Source organism: Protopterus annectens, chromosome 6.part0 (assembly GCF_019279795.1).
Source record: "Protopterus annectens isolate FY-2018-M chromosome 6.part0, PAN1.0, whole genome shotgun sequence".
NCBI classification, from domain to species: Eukaryota; Metazoa; Chordata; order Ceratodontiformes; family Protopteridae; genus Protopterus; species Protopterus annectens.
In genome coordinates, this window is record NC_056737.1 from 719,538,765 (window position 1) to 719,564,059 (window position 25,295).

A 25,295-nucleotide genomic window follows, 5' to 3' on the forward strand; every position below is an offset into this window, starting at 1 on the left:
AAATGTTAGGTATGATGGCAGCAGCAATTCTGGCCATATCACTGTGTGGTATGCACATGCGGATACTGCAGTGGCTGTTGTTCACTCAATGGTCTTACCAAGAGCTCCCCATGTGTCACCTGCTAATGATCACAAACTCATGCAAAAAGAATCTTCAATGGTAGTTGATCTCACTTCATGTCACGATAGGACGTCCCTTTGTTTTACCCCCACCAGCGGCCACAGTGACCATGGACGCTTCACTGATAGGGTAGGGGGGCATTTTCAGGGAAGAATACCCCAAGGCACATGGACCGATCAAGCGACACATCTGCATATCAATGTCTTAAAGATGAGAGCAGTACTTTTGGCGTTGCAGTACTTCCAGGACTGTCTTCCTCTGGGTACGATTGCGATTCAGGCAGACAACATGTCAGTGGTCTGGTACTTGAACAAACAGGAGGAACCAGGTCATACCCCCTTTGTCGCAAGGCCCTAAAAGTATGGCAGTGGGCTATATCCACCCAGCACTTTCTGTTAGCAATGCAGGAAGTCTAACATGATAGCAGACAAGCTGAGTAGAGCAATTTTGTTGCCCCACAAGTGGTCCCTCAGGACAGAAATAGCAGACAGGATTTTCCACAGGTGGGGCCAGCATTGCTGTGACCTTTTTGCCAGTCACATGAATATGGAATGCAGAAGCTACTTTGCCCTGATTCTCCCTTCGGGAGAAGCCACAAGGGATGCACTCCTTCACGATTGGCCCTCGGGTCTCCTCTATGCATTCCCACCAATCCCGTTGATACCCAAGGTATTACAGAAAGCAAAAGCCCTGGGAAGGAACATCATTCTAATTGCCCCTTATTGGCCTCTTCAGATTTGGTTCCCCTTCCTTTGACTTCATCTTTTGGAGGACCCCTGTATTCTGGACCCAGTTCCGGACCTTCTGATGCACTCGTCGGGGGAACTTCTTCCCTCTCTGCAGTCCCTGAAACTGACAGCTTGGTTGCTTCAATTCCCATCATAGCCAGGTTACATAACCTTTCCAGTGAGACAAAGCCAATCCTCTTATCCTCTCATAAATCCTCTACGAGGAAGTTATACCTTAGCAAATGGAAAAAATTTTCTATATGGGCCTCCAAAAACAATATTGATCCTTACCAAGCCCCTATGACCTCTATACTAGAATTTTTGACCTTGATCTTCAGTAAAGGAGCTGCAGCAGCAACTGTCCGTGTTCAACTTGCTGCCATTTCGAACTTTCATTTTGGATTTGAAGGATTGAATATTATGTCACACAAATTATCCACAGCCTTTCTCAAAGGGACGTTTCATATCAGACCACCTGTGAAATCTCCCTATTCCCGATGGAATCTAAATTTCATGCTTTCCTGCATTATTCTTCCTCCACTTGAACCAGCTTCCTCATGTGACCTCAAATTTTTGTTATGGAAAACTATCTTTTTAATGGCTGTTACTTCTGCCCGCAGAGTGTCAGACCTATAAGCCTTGTCCATTAAACCTCCTTACTTGATTTTCCATGCTGACAGAGTCTCACTTTGAACAAACCCCTCTTTTTTGCCCAAGGTTTGCACTGAAACTAATCTTAACCAAATTATTGATTTGCCAGTTTTCTTCCCCATTCACTCCAACAATCTAGAATACATGCTCCACAAACTTGATGTTCACAGACAGCTCAGATTTTATTTGGATAGAACAAAAGATTTCAGGAAATCAGATCAGCTTTTTTGTTACCTTTTCAGACTCCAGGAAAGGTATGCCAGTGGCTAAAACAACTCTATCTTAATGGTTATCCGATTGTATCACCTTTGCTTATTCAGCTGCCAATATGCCCTTACAGCATAAAATTAAAGCTCACTCAACCAGAGCAGTTTCTACATCTTCTGCTTTTTCTGCCAGACTTCCTATTGATAACATTTGTGCAGCAGCCACTTGGTTGAAACCTCATACCTTTATCACTCATTACAAAGTTGACAGCCTCTAGGGACAGGGCCTCCTTTGGATCCACGGTCCTGAAAAATATACTTCCGTGAGCCACCCGAGGTAGATGGTGCTTGGGACGCTACCCATCAGTAAGAATGAACGGTGAGATAGAACTACTTCACATAAAGAAGTTTTGTACTTACCATAACGTTCCATGTGAGTTGTTCATCTCGCCTTCATTCTTAAGTCCCTCCCTCCTACCCCCTCCTGGGGTTCCGAAGACCGAGGTGCTAGATCCTTCCTGGTCACTCAACCCTTCTATACTTTCTCTTATGGAGTTATAGAATGACATATGGTATTATTATATGCAGCAAACAAGATCTGAGGTAACTCTAGGTGCATTATGGGATAGAGACTTGGCCTCGAGCTACTTGAAATCCTCAGGCTGTGTATTAGGCTGACTCAGAGCTGAGGGATCGGCTCCGAACCCATCAGTAAGAATGAAGGCAAGATGAACAACTCACATGGAACGTTATGGTAAGTACATAACTTCTTTTTTATGGGGTTAAACTGGTCATCTCATTGTCTGTACGGTAGACTTTTTTAAAATGTCCTCACAAGCATGCATTCCTCCCTCTAACCTGTATTGTCTTATGCTCCACAAGGTTCTGTCTCAGACTATTGCTGTTTGTCATTTACAATAATATTCTCATCATTTCTCAAAAGGTGATCAATGTCATACCTCATGCTGATAACACTGTGTCAAAGGAAAAATAACTTCAAAATGATCAACACACGGCAGGTTCAGGTTAAGGCACTTTAATCTTGCAGCAAGGAGACAAAAACGTGCTAATACAGAGTTTGTCTAACTAGAATCAGGAAGTGAGATTGTCTTTATACATTTCTTACAAGGTATTGCCTACTAAGCTGACGTAATAAATCACAAGTTCTTTCAATATTTTTTCTCAGCAGCTGTTTGTCCATGATTTTCTGCTGGCATATCAAGTTTACAAAAAAACTTCCTGAGAAAAAAAAGGGGGCCTTGACGACCACCGGTCAGATACAACTTTTGCTATGCAGTGTTACCATTCAAGGTACTATGGCTAATTCAAGCACAAAGCAAGTACAGATCAAAGTTCATTTCTTCAAGCAGTCTTTGTTTGATGTATCTCTTCTTTTCCGCAGCTGTGCATGTTCTCATAACACGAACAGGGCTGATTGTTCATATTCAATCACATTATAGAAAACAGTATTGTTTATTCATTCACTATTCATTCATTTTCCTGACCTAGCAGATAATCATCTGCTTCCCAGTACATTTCCAAAAGGTATAAACATGAATTTTGCTGTGCTAGCAAATACTAGGTCAGAGAGCATCTTGCAATTTCAGAAAGCATACTGCAGTTTGAAAAGCATTTTATAATCTCATACAGAATTAAGCTGTACATAAAATAGAATGAAATGTGTTAACCCTTTTAGCTTCTAATAAGCACTAAACATATACATTAATACATATTTTTCTAACACACTGTTGCATGGCAATCTTGTACTTCATCTAAGACCATCTGTAAAACATTTAACTCTACCCTGGTGGAGTTGTGTCAGGTTTCTGAAAGCAGGAGACTCAGAGTCAGTTTCAGAAACATTGTGGCTTATTCCTTGGTGGTGGCCCTCTAAAAACTGTGGAGTTCATAAAATATCTTTGGATCTGGCCAGACCCATCCCTTAACTTTCTCCATTCTTATATTCTACATTAAAAATAAAATTAAGCTAATGCCATATAAATGCAGTAGCACTTCCAGCCTACTTACAGAATAGGGCTTCATTGTCATTGGCAAGAATACTCCCTTCCCATCATTTGTGCCACATATTACAGAAATATCTGCAAACAGTGTAAAACTGCATCATCTGTTTCATTGCTGAAGCTGGCAGGAGGCTCCATCATTGTCTTACAGTCAATTAGATGGGCCGGCATCGGATTGCCTAAAGACTTACACTTCTCATTTATATAATTTTATGTAAAGTTCTTTGCACTGACTAGTGGAAGACCCTACATCAGTTGTGTCAAACAGTACTGTGTCAGATCTGCTGACTCTACCTGCCTCTGCTGCATTGTTACCTACCATTCTGCTTCATTCACTTGTCTGTGCTAGCAGAACTTTCTCCCACCTGGTTCTGACTCTCTAAAATTCACTCCCAAGAATGCTTCTTCATCTCTGTACTTTTTTCTTCCTTCACCAACCAGCTTAAAGCACACTTATAAAAGCAAGCAAAGTTCAAAATCACTTGACTTGTAACTTAAATGTCTTCTTATTGACTGCCTTTGTTTATATTTCCGGATTGCATTCCCTATAGCATACTTAATTAGTTAATTTATTTATTGACATTTGTTTACAGGAAATTCCAGCTGGATAAGTTTATCCATTTTCAGCAGAGACCTGGAGACAAAAACTCCACAAATAAAAGAACAGAAAATTTATATCCATAGGGGAAAACTCACATCATATTACAATATACTGTAAATACAGTAATACAGATATTAATATACATATGAAATGTAGAATAATACACATACACAATCAGTAAAACATGATAAATACAATATCATGTAGCACTGAAACATATTTACACATTTTCTTTGGGATTGGCTGGACTGGCTGTCCCAAAGGAAGGAGGTACAGCTGGAGTGAGGGTACTGGCAAGGTATAAATGATCTTGGAATATCTGTGAATCTATTAAGCAAATGTCAGAGTAGAATGTTCAGAAGAGGATAAGGTGGAGAAAAGAAAGGGAGTGGAAAGTGAAAAGTTAAGTATTTAAGAGGTGATAAGCAGAGTACATATGGGAAACAGTAGAACTAAAGAGGGACAACAAGATTAAGAGTAAGGGAAATGAAACAAGAAAAAGGAGCAATAGGTGCATTTAGATATTAGAGGAATAGGAGTGGAAATTATTAGCCAGTTGAACATGTTGAGCATGTGCAAAGCCAGGAGTTTGCGAGGAATTCTTTTAGCTGTGGCTTAAATAAATGAATGTTATGTTTTGGCCTGATTGGTGCAGGGATTGTATTCCAGACTTTTGCTACAAAGTGTAAGTACACACTTTGACCACAGTTTTTGTAAGGTTTATAGATATCAGGTAGATTTTTGTCAGAAGATCAAAGGTGATGATTTGGAAAGTATAGGTGGAAAATTGTAGTAATAGCTGAGCAGGAAGTGGGATTATGTCTAATTTTATGTGTTCAGAGAAGCTGGGTATAATTTACATGGAGGGATAATTCTAGACAGTTTATAGAGTTTTTAGAGCAGAATAGTGATGTGTTCTTAGCTTGTATTAGATGCAAATCTAGCTACTTTGTTGTAACACAGTTATAAGGTAGATTTTAAGGTGGCCTAAAAGTTATTCAAGATGGGAGAACTGTATAATGGAGAGTGGAATAGGTGTGCAGTGAGGACTTTATTGGCACTATATGTAGCATTCCTAGTTTTTTTGTGAGTTTTTTATATTGCTGTGTATGTGGAAGTCGGTTACACTTCAGAACATCTAAAACTCATAACATGTAAATTCAAAACATTCGTGACCACAACATCTAAAACCCAAACTTCGAACTTCATAATATTGAAACTTTGCATCACAACATTAAACATTACAAATCACATGAAAATAACATCCCCTCCACATATAACAGCACCAAACTAACAAACACACTTTTTGCTACGTTTCTGCTGGGAGATAAGCCCCCCACACCCCCCGTAAATTAAATATACCAACTCCGAGATTGCACTATAGTGGAAAAAAGCTAATTTCCTAACCCCACTGTATCACAATCACCATAAAGAACGTACACATAATGCCTATATCACTTACCTGTACGGCCTAAAAAACACATACAGAGTGGCAAAGTAAACGCCATATACATAGTATAAAGTTCTACACTATATAAATAATAACTATATAAATAAAAACTGCATCTCATACTGATATCACAAGAATAACAGATTAAACTATAACATTTGCACGTTTCATGATACACTATTCCATATTATACATTTTCGATGTTATGAAATTTGATGTTATGAGTTTTAGATGTTCTGGGTTTTAGATGCTGTGGTCTCAGTGTTTTGAATTTAGATGTTATGAGTTTTAGATGTTTTGAAGTGTAACCGTGGAAGTCATATTTGGGGTTGTATGGGGTGTGATGATGTAAGGTAGTGCCAGCTATCCCAGGAGAAGTAAGGCAGTGGATGTGTAATATATGCCAGCATAGTTAGCTGATTTTTTGTAAATAATTATGTGTCATTTATATATCAAACTGATTTGTACAGATACTTGCGTTGAAACATGTATTTGTAAAGCTACCTATCTTAACAATGTACCAACAGTGGGTCCTGCTGGAAGAGAAGAAATACACCTGTATGTCAGAATGCATTGTAACTGTTGAAATTAAATATTATAACAGAGGATACTGGTAGAGTAGAGGTTAATCTCAGTCCAGCTAACTTTGAAAAATAGTTTGAAATCAAATTACCTGGTTTAGGCCAGAAAGATTGTATCGTACATCTCTGATTGCAGCCAGAGACAAAATGTCTGTGAAAACCGGGACTAAGAATCCTACTGTATTGTCCTTAGGGGTGACTAATTGCTACCCTGGAAAGGTGGAAGCTTTTGAAATGGTTTTATAGCTTCCAGATGCTATAACACATCTTAGCAAAGTTCTATGTGTGTGTGTATGGTGACACATATGTGCAAGATTCTGGCTTAGTTTCTAGTAAAGGGGGTAGTGTGGGAACCAGAAGTCAGGTGACCTGATGTACGTGATGTCATTTTGTAATCCAGCACTAAAATGATGTTTTAACACTAGATGAGACAGAAGTCTCAGTGTAGTCTGTTTGTGAAGCCTGACAAAGAAGGACCACTCCCCTACATCATCTTGCTCTTCTCTAGTAAGTGAACTAGGGAACAGTGATTATTTAGTCAGTCAGGAAAATGTAGTGAGATTAGTTAAGTATTGCTTTTCTGTATCTGTGTGAACCTTTCCATCTGTGTTATTTTTAATATTTCCTGTGCTTGAAACTCTGATGTTTACTGGAAATAGATATTCAGTATTTTCATGTTTTTTATTATTTATTATTAAATTTATTTAAACTTTTCTTTGCAGCTGTCTTTTTAGAGAATATTTTAACCTTTGAGAGTACTTATATTTATTTAGTGACAATGTGGCCACTCCTGAAAGTCTTGCTGCATTTGTCAAACACTACCATTTGCATTAGTATTTTACTGATTATAATTGGGTACGCTTGTAAGAGCCTTAGAGTAGCTGGCTTTGGAGTGTTCTGGTGGGTGTATCTACCTTATAGTCAGGACAGAGAGGGCATAGCTGGTAAATCTGTGCCAGCCTTTCCCAGGTGTGTGTGTGTGTGTGTGTGTGTGTGTGTGTGTGTGTGTGTGTGTGTGTGTGTGTGTGTGTGTGTGTGTGTGTGAAGATCAAATCTCAAAAAGTATGTTTGTCAGCTCTTTGGAGCAGGGACACAGAGCACTGGTTTCACAGAGAGGGTGCTGGAAGACTTGGCTTGAAACACTCGGCTGAGGACTCAACTCTATAGCTGTGTCAGTGGGGAGTTTTATTTGTGGCCTGGAGAGAGAGAGGGAAACTAGCCACAGGACTTAGCATGCTCCCTCTGTGATCTTAAGGGAAATTGTGCTTGGTGTAGAGAGCTGCATCTGAAAATACTGTGTATTTCCAGTTTTGCTCCAAGTGAACGTCCCTCAGCAGTTTCAGTGGCGAGGATTGAAGTTACTTGATTACTCGCTTAGAGGAGGGATGTCACATGGGGTACTACTTTAATTGAAGTCTTGTTTATTGATGTGATTTTAAAGTTAAGTTCCCCATGGGTGAGTGATTTAGGGAAAAAATAAAAGTAGTTTGGTTTACTTTGGATTAAAAAGGAGTTGGTGGTTACAAAGCCAGTTTTCAGCAGAGTTAAAGGCATGCTGTGCAATCTTTTCTAGGTTTTCTAGGTTGTCTGAGAGGCAGATAAGGGTGGAATTGCGTGCATGTTGTACAAGGGATGCTTGTTATATATAAGTATGAAGATTGTTTGTAAAGATCTTAAATAGAAGAGAACCGATGATGGAGCCTTGAGAGACACCTGTACTGACCGAAAGATAAGAGAAAAGGTATAACTCCATTTGACTGCCTGGGTAGCATACTGACAAGTAATTATTAAACCACTGACGAGCAAGTTGTGATATACCCATTGTGGAGACTTGTAGAAGATATTTTTTAATGAAATACAGTGCCAAATGCTTTTGATAAGTCTAGGAATGGAGAAGATGCGAGTTTACCTCTCTCCCTTGCTTTATTTATGTTATCTGTAGAAGTTAGGAGGGCAGTTGTAGTGTGGGCAAATCTAAAACCACATTTTTCATAAATATTTTCAAGTATTGTTATGCATATGGTGGCAACATTTTTTGCCTTTTACTGATGTTTGTGCATTGCTGGTATATGTACATTAATGTAGCTATTTGTTTTTAGTTCTGTTTCACTGTATTATGCACTTGTTATACTTTTGCTTTCATTATGTATAAGTAGATCATGACTGAAAAGGAGCCTAGTGGTCCGATTTACTTACCTCCTAAAATAGTTAATAGATTTGTTCTATACTGCAGCTGCTAAAGTGTACACATTTATATTCTGCTGTAATTTGTTTTCTGTTTTTGATTGCAGGATTTTTTTTACACTGAATGATTTACTGTAAAATATTCTACATTTATACTACGTAAAGATTGAGTCTCTTCTGAATTACTTTGAATTGTTTTTTATTCACTTCTTTTTAAAGAAAGAAAGAATACATTAATTTATCTGCCTTGGTTTGGTGTTTCTGGGTCTTATACAGATTTTTGTTGAACAGTGATAGCATAACTGTTGCTGGACTTAAAAAGTCAAGTAATGCATTGGTCAGCCAGGCCTGGGCTGCTGTGAGCAGACATCTACTGTACAGTCAGGGAAGAATTAGTTACAAAATTATTTTAAGCAGTAGTAGCTGTTGGTTTATTTGTTTTGATTCGTCTGCTAGCTAGGTAATTTCTTCTTCTTCTTTCGGCTTTTCCCGGTTAGAGGTCGCCACAGCGGATTACCTGTCCACTCATGATTGGCAGAGGAGTTTTACAGTGTCGAGTTAACAGCCCGGCGCCCAATCTAGCTAGGTAATTCCAAAAGGGAAAAATCACTGTTTTCAGGAGTAATCTGTGAGCACTGCTTTGTTGTGATTTGCTCAGGGTCATATGCTTTACAAGTGGAAAATGAGGGAATTAATCCCAGGACTACAGGATGAGGCTCATCTTGTAATAGAATTAACCTTTTGGGTTAACCTGACAGGTAATGAAATCCAAGTGAAAATGTATTCTGGTACTGGTATAGTCATATTAATTAAAACAAGGAGCACTTTTTGTTTTTTAAAATGTTTAAAAAATTCAGAAACTTAATATGTTTTGGAAAAGCATGTTGTAATACAAGATAACTAGTGAACACAGAGTCTAAAAATAGAACCTGTTGGTGCATTCACAAAAATATCTGTAAATACTGCTTCCCAAGTTTAAGGAGGAGCAGCACTTTATATCAATGGTCCACGTGAAACGAAGTGTTAACACATACTCTGTCAAGTAACAAAACTAAACAACTTTCTACAAATGCTGTTAAGTAATTTTTTTTTATTTGTGTTTTCTAGCAATAATTAATCAGTGGCAACATGAACCCAAGGACAAAATGATATCCTTGTTGATCAGTCACCTTCCATTACTGAAGCCGGGAAACAACAAAGCAAAAATGGAATATATGAGATTGTTACCAAAAATCTTGGCACTTTCAATTGAACACTGTCAGCACATAGAGGAAAGCAGACAGCTTTTGTCCTATGCATTGATACACCCTGCCACCTCATTAGAGGACAGAAGTGACTTAGCTACATGGCTTAACCACTTAGAAGATCGAACATCAGGTGTTTATGCCAGCCAAAGCAGAAGTCAATCTGATTTGATGGACTTTGGGCAGCTGCATTGCTACCACCAAAGACAAAACTCAGATGATAACTTCAATGGATGGAAGAACACCCGGGATTCCGGAATATACACCAGTGCATCAAACTGGCTGGACAAAAGTATAACTTGTGAAAACGGGCATGTGCCCTTGTATTCTTCTTCTGTACCTACTGTTAATGCAGTTGACACTAGCTCACACACCAGTAAGTACCATAAATACTTTGACATGCCATTTAGTATATTCTGTGATTGATAAGAGTAATGTACCTAGAAATATAGATAAAATCACAGATAGTCATCAATCAGATAGTGAACATTGATGTATTGTGCAAAAATATCCACCAAAGTCTTACTGTATTTGACTCTGTAGATTTTTAAACATTTAATGCTATGCATTTCTTGTCAGAAGTGGTAAATAGTGAAATATTTCAGTTTCCTTGCAAGCGCACCACCTGATTTTTGCATTAAGTAAATATGTATGTCACAGATTTCATTAAATTTAAGTTTGTTACCTGTGTGTGTGTGTGTGTGTGTGTGTGTGTGTGTGTGTGTGTGTGTGTGTGTGTGTGTGTGTGAACATTCCTTGATATAGGTAGAAGTTTGCAAATCATTTTTTGTTAGCATTTGTCTCAGAGTAAGTGTGAAGACAAAATATTTTTGTAGGTCAGTCTAGGGGTCTTCTGTTGCAGTTGTTTGTGGTGCCTTTTTATCGTGTTTTGGGTGTGAACATGAGTGGTTGGAAGGTTGAGAGACTGAAACACAAACCAAGACTGTGATTCAGGGGAGCTTGACAAGATGAATATTTTGGTGTAATACATTCTGATTGTCACTTGCAGTTTACTAGAAGATGTTATAATTTGAGATCTCTGCAAGTCTAATGGCTCCACCAGTATTAGAACCAGGGACTTAAATCTTTGCTAACAAATAAATAAAACATGGTGGACTGAAAAACTGATGATCCAGCACCTCCCAAAGCTCAACTTCCCCTGCTTGTTAAACAGTGTGACTTAGCTGTCTTCCTTTAAACATAACCTAGATAACTGCATTTGTATTCACACATTTTCTCTGGGATTGCCTTGTATGGGTGTCAGTAAAGGAGGTACAGCCGCACTGAGGGTACTGGCAAGCCATAAATGGTATTGGAATATCTATGAATCTGTGAGAATGGAGAAATGGAAAGACTAGGTATGACTGAAGAGAGCAGTAATTCTATTACATTAGTACATGCACTACTTTCTCCAGTAATACAGCAGGAAAAAAGTAGTCAGATGCGGTCTTGTTTTTCAGAGGATTTGCACTTACATGCACATTTCAGTATACCACATTACTTCTTCCCCATTTTCACATTAAAGTTATACTTAATCGCTTTAGTAGGGTAAAAAGTATTTCAACATTCATTTGATGAGGTGGAGAATTTAGCAGTGGTGCACTGCTCAGCTGAATTGGAAAATTGAAATAACTAACTCAACCACAGCCCATAAGGCATAACAACGTACCCAATACTCTAGTCATAGGTGACTCCATAGTAAGGCACACTGATGTTCCACTCACCAGGCTAAACAAGGAGAAAGTTACTGTCAGCTGCCTGTCAGGTGCCAGGATCTGCCACATAACACACACACTCAGGTCACTCCACAACAAGTACAAATATGACTCTGTCATTGTCCGTGTTGGTGTGAATGACCTGAGACGTACCTCCCTGGAGTACATGAAAAGAGACATGGAGGAGTTCTCCGATCTTGTAGCCCAGGCAGGTATGACCCTAGCCCTGAGTAGCATCCTGCCATCACCCAGAATGATACCACAGTACAAGGACAAAATGATTGACTTTGACAATTGGCTAAGCTTCTGGTGTTATTCTAAGGGGATCCAGTATCTCTCTGCCTGGGATGACATGATCGACAGACCACGATGCTTTGCCAGAGATGGCCTGCACCTGTCACCCTTGGGATTCCGGATACTGGCTAAGGCTCTTGCTACCCCTGTAGTGCCTTTTTTAGGCAAGGTTCAAATGACAAATTCACCACCATAACAGGTACAAGCAAGCAAATTCTGTGGGTATTGCTACTCAGTGCTAGAAATCTAAACCTCAAAGTGCACTCACTCGAGGCACTCCTTAAAATGGAGAACATCGACATCTGTGCAGTGTCAGAGATCTGGTTCAAGGCTTTAGAGAGCACCCCTGCATTACCAGGCTATAATTCATACCACACCTTTCGGCCACCTAACCTGGACCGAAACACCAAAGGCAGAGGTGTGTCCATATTCATTAAGGATATCCACACCTCCAGGCTAGTTGCTCAGCATAATGCATCTGAGATTATCCAAGTGCAACTAACTCTGGGCAAGACCGCAGTCCAAATTTTAGCGTGCTACAGATCCCCCACCATGCCTCAGGATTCCCACTCCTCATTTCTTGATACACTGGAAAATATTACGGTACAACCCAACACCCTAATAATGGGCGATTTCAACTACCCCACCAATAACTGGGTAAACTACTCATGTTCCAACTCTTTTGCTCAACGTTTTCTGGAATTCATAAATTCCAGTGCCTTGGATCAACTTATCCACATCCCCACCAGGGGCAGCAATATCCTAGACCTGGTCATTACCAACATGGGTGACCGGTGTTCCACATCAAAGGTCAATTCCTTGTTGGTCAGATCCAACCACAAGCTAATCACCCTAGGCATCCACATCCTGCCCCCACCCCCCACAAGGGAAACTACCGTAAAAAATTTCTCCAAAGTCAACTTCACGCTTCTTAAGACAGAATTGGCAAACTTTGCGACACTCATGTGACGGACAGTAAAGGTACGACTGCTGAATCCTACACAAATGCACTTTATAAACACTAACACGAGTGCATGGATCGTGCTATCCCTAACAGAACCAAGATGCCATTCTTCAAAAAAATGAAGCCAATTTGGTGGTCCCCTGCCATAAACAAACTCTAGAATAGAAGAAATAAATTGTTGCAAAAAAGAGTAAAATCCCATGATTGGAGGAACTCCCTGGTCAGCCTCAGTAAGAAGCTGAGATCCCTCATAAAATTCTCCAAAGCTAGTTATGAAAACAAAATCGCCACTGATTCTAAATACAACCACAAAGCATTCTATAGCTATGTCAAGAATCTCAATGGCAACTCTCAGATCAGCTCTGAGTTACAGCACAATGGCACTAAATATATAGAACCGACTGATATTGCCATCATCCTGGCAGATAGGCTCAGTGCTAACTTTACCCCCCTCTCACCCCTTAAAGGACCCATCTCTATACCGGAAGAATGCAAAGTTCCTGTAATCAAGGCTGCACAGGTAAAAACCACACTCTCCAAAGCCAAGAACACAGCATCCATGGGACCTGACAACATCCCAGGCTGCGTTCTACATGAACTACAGAACAATCTGGCACCCCACCTAAGTACCATTTTTCAGTCATAGCCTCACCTCAGGCTTTTTGCCCACTGAATGGCGCACAGGGACGGTTATCCCACTCCACAAAGGGGGGAGCCACCATGGACCCTGGGAACTACCGACCCATTAGCCTGACGAGCCTAGTCTGCAAGGCTTTGGAATGTATCATCATGGAACTTATAATCAAAGACATTGGTAATCTCCAAACTCTGAACCCTACCCAGTTTGGGTTTGTAAAAGGCAGATCGTGTCTCCTAAACCTGATAGACTTCTTTGAAGCAGCCACCAAAGCTGTAGATGAGGGTAAGGTGGTTCACACAGCCTGTCTATATCTCGCCAAGGCTTTTGACACCATCCCCCACTCTGGAATTATAGATAAACTCACTAAACTAGTTATAAATCCCTATGTCACAAGATGGGTTGCCAGCTGGCTCACTGACAGAACCCACACTGTGAAAGTAGCAGACTCCAAATCCGACTTCAGACCAGTGACAAGTGGAGTACCACAGGGTTCAGCCCTGGGTCCTCTCCTGTTTGGTATCTACTTCTCTGAAGCACAGGCTAACACAGAAGGTCTTTGGCTAACAAAGTTTGCAGATGACTGCAAACTAGGAGCCATAATTGAAACTACTAATGATGTGGACATCCTACAAAAGGGCCTCACTGAGACAGATGCCTGGTGTCAAAGCCATGGCCTCAAGCTCAATGCCAAAAAGTGCATTGTCGTCCCTTTTGGTTAAAATCTGTACCCATGAACTACCACATAGGCAGTAGTCTACTTAACACTGAAAGTGTGATAAGAGACCTTGGGACACAGGTGGACAGTAGTCTCTCCTTTGATAATCACATTGCCACAGCAGTCAGGAAATCCTTCTACGTGGCACACCTCATCAGAAAAGGTTTCTCATCCAGGAAAAAAGAGGTTATTGTTCCCCTCTACTCATCAGTCATTAGTCCCATTATAGAGTACAACGCCCCTTTTGGTATGTAACTCACAAGAAATCTACAACAACTGGAAAGGCCGCAGAAATACCTCCCAAAGATGATTATCGGCCTCAAACAGATGCCCTACGCAGACCACCTCAAAAAAAAACTCCAGCTTTACTCCGTCGTATATCGCCTACTCAGAGGCGATTTCTGCCTAACATACAAAGCTATGTCAAACCCAGAGCTGTTGGACATGCTCCACTTAAAGAAATCCCAATCCCTTTGAGCTACATGCTCTAGGGACCTAAACCTTGTCACCACAATAAACAGAACATGCTGGAGGGATAGATTCCTGTCTCAGAGACTCCCCATACTCTGGAACAAACTACCTATCTGTTTCAAACAAAGATCTTCATTAGCACTCTTCAAGAAGAATCTTGATAATTGGATGAGAAATAGGAAATTCACCCTGGGGATCACGTCTGTGGCTCTGCTTGACAGTGACACAGGAAAATAATTTTCTTAGATGGCGAAAGCCAGGGTACATTTTTGGTTAGGCTTATATAGACCGTAGGGCCAATAGCCTAGTACCTACCTATGAACCTATGAATTGTAAGACAAGTTAAATTGCTGAGGCTGGTTTGTCATCCTCTGATTTTCTCATTTCAGACAGTAATTCTTATAGGGTTGCCACCTTTCGTTGTGGATGACACTGGACCAAAACCATACCCCCTCTTACATCCCAAAAAGTGGCCATCTCCTCCCCTCTCCTGCCCACTTTTTGCCCATTTTTTGACATCATAGGCTCATCGGGGGAGAGGGAATGTCCTCTTTTTCCTGGCTCATCACACAGTCACATTGCATTAGCAATGCTTTTCTTAAATAAAAGCAGAGATTTTACAAACTCTGATAGTCTGTTTTTTTTAAAACAGAATACCAGAGTTTGTACTGCGTTTTCTGAACTACCGGACAATCAGTTTAATTTACGGATAGTCTGGAAAAAAAAACAGATAGGTGGCAACCCTAGATTCTTACTTTCTGGAAATTTAGTCTCAAATACTTGTCTGTATACCTCTCAACTACCAGATTATCACAGAATGTCCAGATTTTTGCCTCATATTTTTAGTCCGTTCCTCATAAAATGTGTGGTTTTCTGGCAAATCATTGAGGATTGAAGTCACTAAAAAATGACAGACACTGAGTTTTAGACTTCATCCATCCAACCACAACTCCTTTTTTTCCATTTTTTTACATGGGGTCGGGGTGCCACTTCAACAGTGACAATCATCTAGAGCCAAGATTTTCTTGATATCCTTCCGAAAATGTATGGTAATGCAAGACCTGTTATTCTAGGAACTTGTCCCCCCATTAGTTTTAATTTTATCCAGATTTTTTGTGCTTAGAGTTTGAGAGGTATGTGTATGACAGTCTGTTGTATAGAGTCAAGGAGCAAGTCAAGGCTAGATACTGACTTATTCTCTGTATTTGATATATCATGATTCACTTTCTAGTACACTTGTAAATTAATTCTTAGCATCTTTTATCATAAAAAGAGTTAGATTCTGGATTGTCAGTCTGTCCGGCATTAAATTGCTGAGTCAGTTCCTTGAACACTAGCTGCATTTTCAGCATAATAAAATTTGGGATGCACTTAGGATCTCCTCACTGGTAACTCTTAGAGATTTACTAAATCTCATTGAAAATCCTGTCTCCTAAGAATTTCTTAATGTAACTTTTTCCACTGTTTGTTTTGAGCAGTCCCACTTAGACTTGGTTTCATTAGGTTAAGTCTAGTTCTGATGTATCTACTCAGGAACAGTTCTGTAGGTGGTTAACACATAGTACAGCTTGGCGTTCTGCATTGTAACAGAAAAGGTAAAATTTTATCCTTAGTTTTCAACATAGTATTCAGCAATTATTCATATTTGATGTTCATCATACTAATCACTGCTGAAGTAGTGTAAACTGTATGGGTTAAATCCTGTGTAGGATACAACAGCTGGGCAAGTTCAAAAGCATCAGGCCACCTTCCATGTAGCCAAACAGTCAGCTCAAGCCGAACTAACTAAAAAATAGATTTGGGCACCAAGCCCTACAAAGTTTTTCTGCCTCCAAAGAGCATACTCATCTGAGGCTTTCGATGATCGATGGTCAGCTTGTGCTGTTCCTTTGCTGGACAGATAACTTCACATTGGGGAAAAAGCTTCCATTTTAAAAATTATGTGTTTATTAATACCTTCCTGTTCAAGAAAAGTACAGTTTTGTAAAATGTTACCATAATGGTAGATGTCCTTGCCTTCACTGCTGTCGTATTCTTAACAGACGGGATTCCCTGCCATGGAATCCCGAAGTTCGGCGAGTCTACCAAATCCTACCATTGTTTTAAGCTACACCGAACGTCACCCAAACGTTCCTTGCTTAGAGTAGGGCATAAAGGTAACATTCAGGTGTACTATCAATAGAACTGATTGTCCCAGTAGGAACACTAGTCCAAAGAACCCAAGCGGTAACCTGTACATCCAGGAAGGCAAAGGACTTGGAGGATGGGGAGAGGGAGCAAATACTGCAGCAGTGAAGGCAAGGACATCTACCGTTATGGTAAGATTTTACACAGCTGTACTATGTCCATACATTCACTGCTGCAGTATTCTTAACAGATGGGAGAGTGGCAAAGGTCAAGAGGAAACTTGGGAGGAGGAAGGAGTAGAAGAGTCCTTTAAAAAAACATGAAGAACGGCATTAGCAAACCCAGCCCTGGGTCTAGAGATACCATCCAACTTGTAGTACTTGGTAAAGCTATGCACAGAAGTCCAAGTAGCTGCTACAAGAATATAATTAGTATCTAAGCCCTTGGAAAAAGCACCAGAAGAAGCCACAGCTCTAGTAGAATGAGCCTTAACTGAGAAGGAAGGCTCTTGCCATGAAAAAGTGTAACAAAAGGAAATAGCCTTAGAAATCCAAGAAGAAATAGATTGCTTGGATACAGCTAGTCCCAAATATGTAGGATGAAAAGAAACAAACAACTGATCAGATTTTCTAATAGCCTTAGTCCTATCCAAATAAATCTTGAGTTGCCTATGCACACCCAAATATGCAGCCACCCTCCCTTTATCAGATTGTGGAAAGGGAGAAAAAAGTAGGCAGATTAATATACTGATTAAGAGAAAGCTCATTAACCACCTTAGGCATAAACGAAGATAGTAGGCAAAGGCACCCTATCCTCATGAAAGATCAGAAAACGAGGACAAGCCATAAGGGCTTGCAGCTCACACACATCTGACAGAAGTAAAAGTTAACAAGAGAACAGTCTTCCAAGAACAATGTTACAAGGAACCTGAAGCAGCGGGCTCAAAAGGAGCCTGAGTTATCTTCTGCAAAATAAAGTTAATATCCCAGAGAGGAGGAACAAGCTTCCTGGGAGGTCTAATATTAAGGACTCCTTAAAGAAATTGGTTAACATCAAATCTGGAGGCTAAAGGAGGAAAAGAAGGCAGACAAGCAGAGACAGCTGATAAGTGGGTCTTAATAGAAGAACAGGCCAAACTAGCATTGAACAACCCACACAAAAGAGAGAGAACCAAAGGAACACCTGCAGTAAGTGGGTCCAGGTTACAAGAGAGACACCAAATAGAACATTTCTTTATTTGGACATGTAGGATTTCCTAGTAGTAGGTTTCCAGCCTCCTATAAGATTTGCAGCACATCCTCAGAAAAAAAAGATGTCTATGGGGAATCAGAATCCTATTACCCACAGTGTCAGTTTTTTTTTCCACTGTTTGTTTTGAGCAGTCCCACTTAGTTGAAGCGTGGACAGTTGGGGATGGATGAGAGATCCATTGTCTTGTGTGAGTAAATCCACCCTGTGAGGTAGCTTGTGATGATTGCCCCTGGCTAGATAAGAAGGTAGAGGGAACCAGTGCTGTTGCGGCCAAAAGGGAGTCTCCAACAAGATTTTGGGAGCATCCTGTTGAATCATGAACAAGACTGTCGGAATAAGAGGAAGGGGAGGGAATGATAAAGAAACATCCCTTTCTGAGAAAATGTGAGGGCGTCCGCCTTCCATACTAGAGAACCTGGGACTCTGGTGCAAAGCAGAGGAAGTTGTCTGTTCAGAGGGGAGGCAAAAAGATCCACTTGAGGAGTACCCCACTGGTGGATAATGTCCAGAAACATATCCCTGTGAAGCATCAATTCATAGGACTGAGTGAAGGACCTGCTCAGAGCGTCTGCCACAATGTTCTGACCAGAAGAGATATAAACCGCCTGAAGAGTCACTTGATACTTGACAGCATCATCCCATACTAGAAGTGCCAGCCAGCAAATAACATAATGTCTCACTCCTTCCTGTTTGTTGATATACCCTATCACTGTGGTATTGTCTGTGAACACCTTGAGAGGCCCTGGAGAGAAAAGAGGATAAAAGGCCTGAAGATCCAGCAGAAGAGCTCTCATCTCTTTGACACTGATGCACTTCTTCTGCTGACGAGGTGACCACAACCCCTGTACCTTTAGGGATCCATATGCCACCCCCCATCCGATGTCTGAGGCATCTGTGAACAATTCCTGAGAAGGAGGAGGGGGATGAAAAGGGAGACCTGGATTCAGAGACAACTGCTGAATCCACCAGTGAAGTTCCTGTCTGAGATAAGGAAGAAGAGGAACTGCAGAGTCTAGAGGATGTGCATGTTGAAGCCATACTGACGTTAGAAGCCACTGAAATTCCTAATATGAAGTTTGGCCAGAGGGAGCATTGGAATGGTGGATGCCATGAAATTCTGAGCTCTCAGAAACTCTCTGGCATTAATGGAAGCTGGAGGAGTAAGAGTGTGAAAGAAAGAAATGAGAGTTAAGGCCTTTGGAAGAGGCAGGGATGCAAGCACTGGCACTGTCTGAATCCTGCAACCTAGAAAAGCACGATCCTGAGAATGAGTCAGCGAAGACTTTTTGAAATTTATTGTGAACCCAAAGCTCTGTAGTAGTGAAACAGCAAAATGAAGAATCTGATGTTGTCATTTTTCATTCATCCCCAGCGTATGGGACTCAGATCCGACTCAGCCATTACTGCAGCTCATGTAGTCCTACAAACTCTGCTGTGGTCTCCTCTCACCTCAGATCTTGTTTGCTGTTTTTGCGAACAGACGTGGTTGCTGATAGCTCTCAACTGTTCTTTGGGTGACAAGTATTGGAGTAAGGGCATACCAGTTGATACAGTGTTGTGGCCACTAAAAAGGAACTCTCTGAAGAGAGTTCGTCTGTTCATCCCCCTAGCAGAGAGTCTAGGGCGATGGACAGACTGGGGAAGTTGGTATATGCTTCAGCAACATTTGCCATATGTTCACTGAATTACCTAGCCACGTCACAAGACTGCAGAGGGACTTACTTAAAGAACTTTCCAGCTTGTTAGCAACGATCACTATGGAGGAGGCCCAGAGTTCTGTGGCCCCTCAGTTGACTCCCTTACAATTGGTTGTGAACCTGTCCATGAGGCTTATCACCAATGCAATGGAAGGCAACTCACAGGCAGCGGGTTCAGGCTTATCCATGAGGAGACAAACCTGGATGCGCCTGTGTGACTTCGCGGAGCCGTTTAAGTCTTCCTTCGTCAACACTCCGTTTGACAGATCTTCGCTTTTCAGTCCCACTGTAAAGGAAACACTCTCCAGGTGTGAAAAAGATGGGAAGACCTTGTCTGCCATTGGAGTACGTTTTTCGATCCCCCCCAACAAACCTTTTTTGGAATCAGTGTGGGGGCCGCAAGATGTCGCTCAAAAAATCTCAATGTCCTTTCCCCGACACACGTGGAACTGGTTCTCCCAGAGGCAGAGGGGGAAATGGTAACAACAGAAGGTGTCTTTGTGGCAGAGGAGGCCCGCAGAATGCAGGGTCCAGAGATACTTTCTTTGATAGGTCCTATCATGCTTCTGAAAGGAGGCTTGATTGTCTTCTTCTGGAGGCAGTCAGGGGTCCTTTTTCCCTGCACCAAACAACCTGGCTAAGTATAACAAATGATGTTTGGGTGCAGAGAATTATTACCAGAGGTTAGACCGTACCCTTTTTCCTTCAGCCCCCGTCAATAACAAAGCTTCTCAATATTCCACCCAGTCAGAGGGAGCCAGCAACTCAGCAAGTTCAGCACTTGCTTACAAAAATATTCATCTGAGAGGTCCCACCAGACCAGGTAGGATCTGGAACATACTCAAGGTTCTTTTTGGTTCCAAAAAGGACAGGGGACTTGAGACCAATTTTGGATCTCAGCATGTTAAACAAGTTGTTCATGCACACCAAGTTCTGGATGGTCACAGTACAGTCCATTCAACCCTTTTCAGGGAAGGACAACTGGATGTGCTCGATAGACCTCCAGGACATATGCTGTCACATAAAGATGAACAGATGATCCAGGAGGTACTTGCGCTTTCGAGTGGGAGCCAGTCACTTCCAGTTCAGAGCACTGCCCTTTGGCCTCACCACAGCCCTCAGGGTGTTTACCAAATGCATGGCAGTGGTAGCAGCCCATCTAAGGCTGCGGGGAATCCAGGTGTTCCCATATTTGGACAACTGGCTCATCACTGCCCCAACCAGGCATCAGTTGGTACAAGTTAGAGACCCAAGTACTAAAAACTTGCTTAACTGTAGGGATCACAGTAAATAATGACAAATCATACTTGCAAACCACCCAGAACCTGGAATTCATAGGCGCAATCTTCGAAACACAATCTGTGCTTGTGTCCGTCCCATTTGTATGAGTACAGAACATCTGAAGTCAAGTCAGAAGAATCATTTGCAATACAAATATATCGGCCAGAAAGGTCCTGCAGGCTGTAGGCTCAGTGGCAGCAGCCATAACTTTAGTACCCCTAGCAGTATATCCCGTGAGAGTTGTACAGTGGATGCTACAAACCCAATGGTCCTTTTTCACTCACCCTATGTCTACAAAGATAAGAACATCTCAGATATGCAAAAATTACTTCTCCTGGTGGATACATTCATGCCAGCCCCAACAAGGTCACCCATTCATACCTCCTCAGCCCAAGGTCATAGCGACCACAGATGCTTCTCAGATTGGATGGGGATGGGCACTATCTGGAGAAGACAGTCCAAGGCACTCGGTCCCCCGTAGAGGTCAACCTGTATATCAGAGTTCTGGAGATGAGAGTGGTGCTTTTGGCATTGTAGGCATTCCAAGATTCTCTCCCTTTCAGGACAGTCGCAATTCAAGTCAGACAGTATGTGGGTAATTTGGTATATCAACAAGCAATGAGGAACCAGATCTTACCCCCTGTGTCAAGAAGCCCTCAGAGTGTGGCAGTGGGCAATAGCCTCCAATCACTTTCTGGTAGCAACTCATATTCCGGGGAAGTTCAGTCTGATAGCAGACAAATTCAGCAGGTTCATTCTATTACCTCATGAGTGGTCCTTCAAACGCAAAGTGGCAAAAATGATTTTTCATCACTGGGGCCACCTTTGCTGCCATCTTTTTGCATCTCCCCTAAACAACAAATGCAACAGCTTCTTTGCCCTAATCCCACCCCCCCCACCCCCCCCGCGGGGGAATCACTGAGTGATGCTCTTCTCCATGATTGGTCCCCCAGTCTGTTATACACCTATCCCCCAACTCCCTTGATCCCCAGATTCTTACAGAAGGTAGTCGGATTGAAGAGCAAAGTAATCATCATTGCACCTTACTGGCCTTGACAAGTGTAGTTCCCCTTTCTTTGGCCTCATCTACTGTCTCCACCATGGATTCTGGATCCGACTCCAGACCTTTTTTCTCATCATACAGGACTGATTCACACAGACCTTCCCAACCTCAGACTGACTTCATGATTTCTCCAGTTCCATGGCTGGCCAGGCAACCTATGTTTTCTTCCCCAGTCAGTTCTATTTTCTTATTGTCTCATAAACCTTCTACTAAGAAATTGCACAAAAGCAAGTGGAAAATATTTGTTTATTGGGCAGAGAAATATCACACAGAACCCTTTACAGCTCCTTCATATGCAGTCCTTGAATTTGTAGCGGAATTCTTTAAGAAAGGAGCAAGCACATCTACCATTAAAGTTCTGCTTGCTGCAATTTCAAATTTCCATGTAGGATTACAGAGTTCTTCCTTGGCTTCTGCAAAAGTTTGTCAGGTATTCTTGAAAGGTACTCTTTTGCTAAGACCTCCCTTTAAGGACCCTCTTCCCTGTGGGATTTAACTATAATACTGCAGGCCCTGACTCAATATCCCTTTGACCCTGCAGCCAAATGCGATTTAAAATGCCTGTCTTGGAAGACAGCCTTCCTGGTTGCTGTAACCTCGACCAGGAGAATATCAGTGCTTCACACTTTAACCTGAAAATCCCCTCACTTGTTCTTTCATAAGGATACTGTTACATTACCGACCAATGCTTCCTTTCTACCGAAGGTGGTGTCAGAAGCCATTATTAATCAAGCTGTTCATCTTTCAGTATTCTTTCCGAAGTTCAATAACCAAGGGGAATTATTGCTGCATTCATTGGATGTCCATAGATAGTTGCACTACTATTTGCATCATACAAACAATTTCAGGAAATCAGACCAACTTTTCATTTCCTTTGCACACCATAGGTTGGGGCAACCTGTCAAGAAAGTAGCTATAGCCAGATGGATAACAAAATGTATTCCTTTGTTGTATGCAAAATTGAATGTGCCCCTCCATAAACTTGTAAGAGCTAATTCTACCAGATCTGTGGCAACTTCCATGATTTTTCATTCTAGAGCTTCCATCTATGATATTTGCACTGCTGCTACTTGGTCAAATCCACAAACCTTTATCAGCCACTACAAACTAGATCTGATCTCAAGAGGAAGAATGGCATCTGGCTCAGCCATTCTCAGGAACAACCTTTCTTAGTGTCGACCCCAGGGCTGAGGTAGCTGGGGACTCTGTTACATATGTTGAGGATGAATGAAAATTGGCAACATCAGATAAAGAAGTTATGTACTCATAACATCCCATCTGTGTTGTCCATTTTCATTCAGCCTCAACTCCCCACCATCCAACCCCTGCTTTCTTTGGTTCAAATTCCTTCTGTCAAGAAATATATTTGTGAGGATACAGTCAGCATCCCTTGCTCCCTTGGATTTGAACTCCAGTGATGGCATGTTGTATAGTTCCTTGTTTATAATTCTTATTCTCTCAAGTTATATGCATTATCTGAGGTGAGAGGGGACCAGAGCATTGTGGGTAGGCAAGAGCTTGTGAGTTTGTAGGCTTCCGCAAGCTGTAGTAACGACTGAGTCAGATCCAAAGTCTAATCCGAGTCCCATACATTGAGGCCGAATGAATATGGACAGCACAGATGGTGAGTACATAATGTCTTTTTTTTTTTTTGCAAAAGGATCTCTGGAGTGGACGCCTGAACAGCCGGTTGTGTAAATAAGGAAATATTTCGATCCCTTGAAGCCTGCACAAAGCAATCCCAGGAGCAAGGCATTTGGTGAACATCCTTAGGGCAGTAGAAAGGCCAAAGGGCAAAGCAGAGAACTGAAAATGCCAGGAAGCAACAGAGAAACACAAAAACTTCCTGAAAAGAGCTTGGATTGGAATATGGAGATAAACATCCTTGACATCCAAAGGCACTATTTTCTGGGCACTAAAAACAGTCTGTAGTAGAACCCTTTCCACCTTCGGGACACAGGCACCTCTTGAATAGTACCCTGAGTCAAGAGATCTTGAAAACGTCTGGGGGGAAAAAGGGAAGCTGTTCCTGAAGAGGCTGAGGAATGCCAATAAAAGGCGGACGGGATTTCCACACATGAATTACTCCTGACGAATGATAGAACCCAAGAATCCTTAGTGATCTGAAGCCAAATAGAAAGAGAAAGGCGAAGAGAAAGATGAATGTGTCTGGGAAGAGACGGATAGTCATACAGCACCCAGTTTGTCAGGAAAAGAAGGCTTCAGAATGCCTGAAAACTGAGAAGCCTTAGAAGGAGGAGCTCGTTTGCCACTCTTTTAATCTCTAGTTGAAGGACGAGAAAAAGGCTGGCTTAGTGGGGTAGTTTCTTTGAAATTTAGGCACAGGAGAAACAAACATATATTTAAGCTCCTGTTAGGCTTTACCCTTATCCTGAAGGGAATTAAACAAATCAGCAGCAGCTTCTCCAAACAAAAGTTTAGGATCTAGAGGAGCGTCCATTAACTTAGCTTTAATATCATCAGGTAGAGGTTGAAGTCTAAGTCAAGAATACCTCCTCATCACTGAACCAAAAAACAGCAGCCCTAGAAGAGGCATCTGCTGCATCATAACTACATTTGCTGGAATGACAAAATACTTGAGAGGAAGACCCTAGCAAGGAAAGTACTGATGTTTTACCCTCAGAGTCTGGAAAATCAGAAGGAAGTTGACAGGCCTGAGAAAGAAGAACCAACACATGCCTAAGCATATGGGTGTGATAATTAATAGCTCTAAAAGCTAGGGTAGCGGAAGTGTAAACCTTCTTACCCAGCCTTTCCATGGTTCTGCTATTCTTGTCAGAAGGCAATAACTTGGGCGAAGGAAGCAATTGAGATGGCTTATCAGAGGCTATGGACACCACACAGGGGTCAGCATCAGGACATTTATACAAAAAAATAACAATCCTCAGGTAGCCAGTAAAACCTATTGGACTTCTTGGGACCAGGGTCAAACAATCAGGTGCATGAAAGACATTAGAAAAAGTATCCAGCAAAGCAGCCAAAACAGGAGGAATAGCCACAGGTTTAGTAGATTCCAACTGCAGCAACTCATAGTACCTGTTATGGCTATCCGAGACCTGAGCACAATCCAACTTAAAAAAATTCCATAATCCTAGAGATTGTGACCCCAAAGGAAATTTCCTCAAAAGGAACATCAGGACTAATAGATTCCTACTCCTCTGACCTATGGTCCAAAGGAGAAGAAATTTGAGTATAATAAGTCAGGGAGTTGTCATCAGAATTCAGCTCTTCCTCACAAAAATCCTGTTCTCTAGGCCTTTTGAGGGGTA

The 25,295-nt window shown here is 41.5% G+C and overlaps 1 protein-coding gene across 1 annotated transcript in view; it reads left to right on the plus strand.

The window, feature by feature from the left end:
- Nucleotides 1-25,295, plus strand: part of SAMD4A (sterile alpha motif domain containing 4A) — a 2,460,818-nt gene that overhangs the window by 364,012 nt on the left and 2,071,511 nt on the right. Inside the window, exon 2 of the mRNA XM_044073568.1 lies at nt 9,651-10,163. Within this exon, the coding sequence (XP_043929503.1) occupies nt 9,651-10,163 (513 nt within the window). The remainder of the gene's footprint in view (nt 1-9,650; nt 10,164-25,295) is intronic.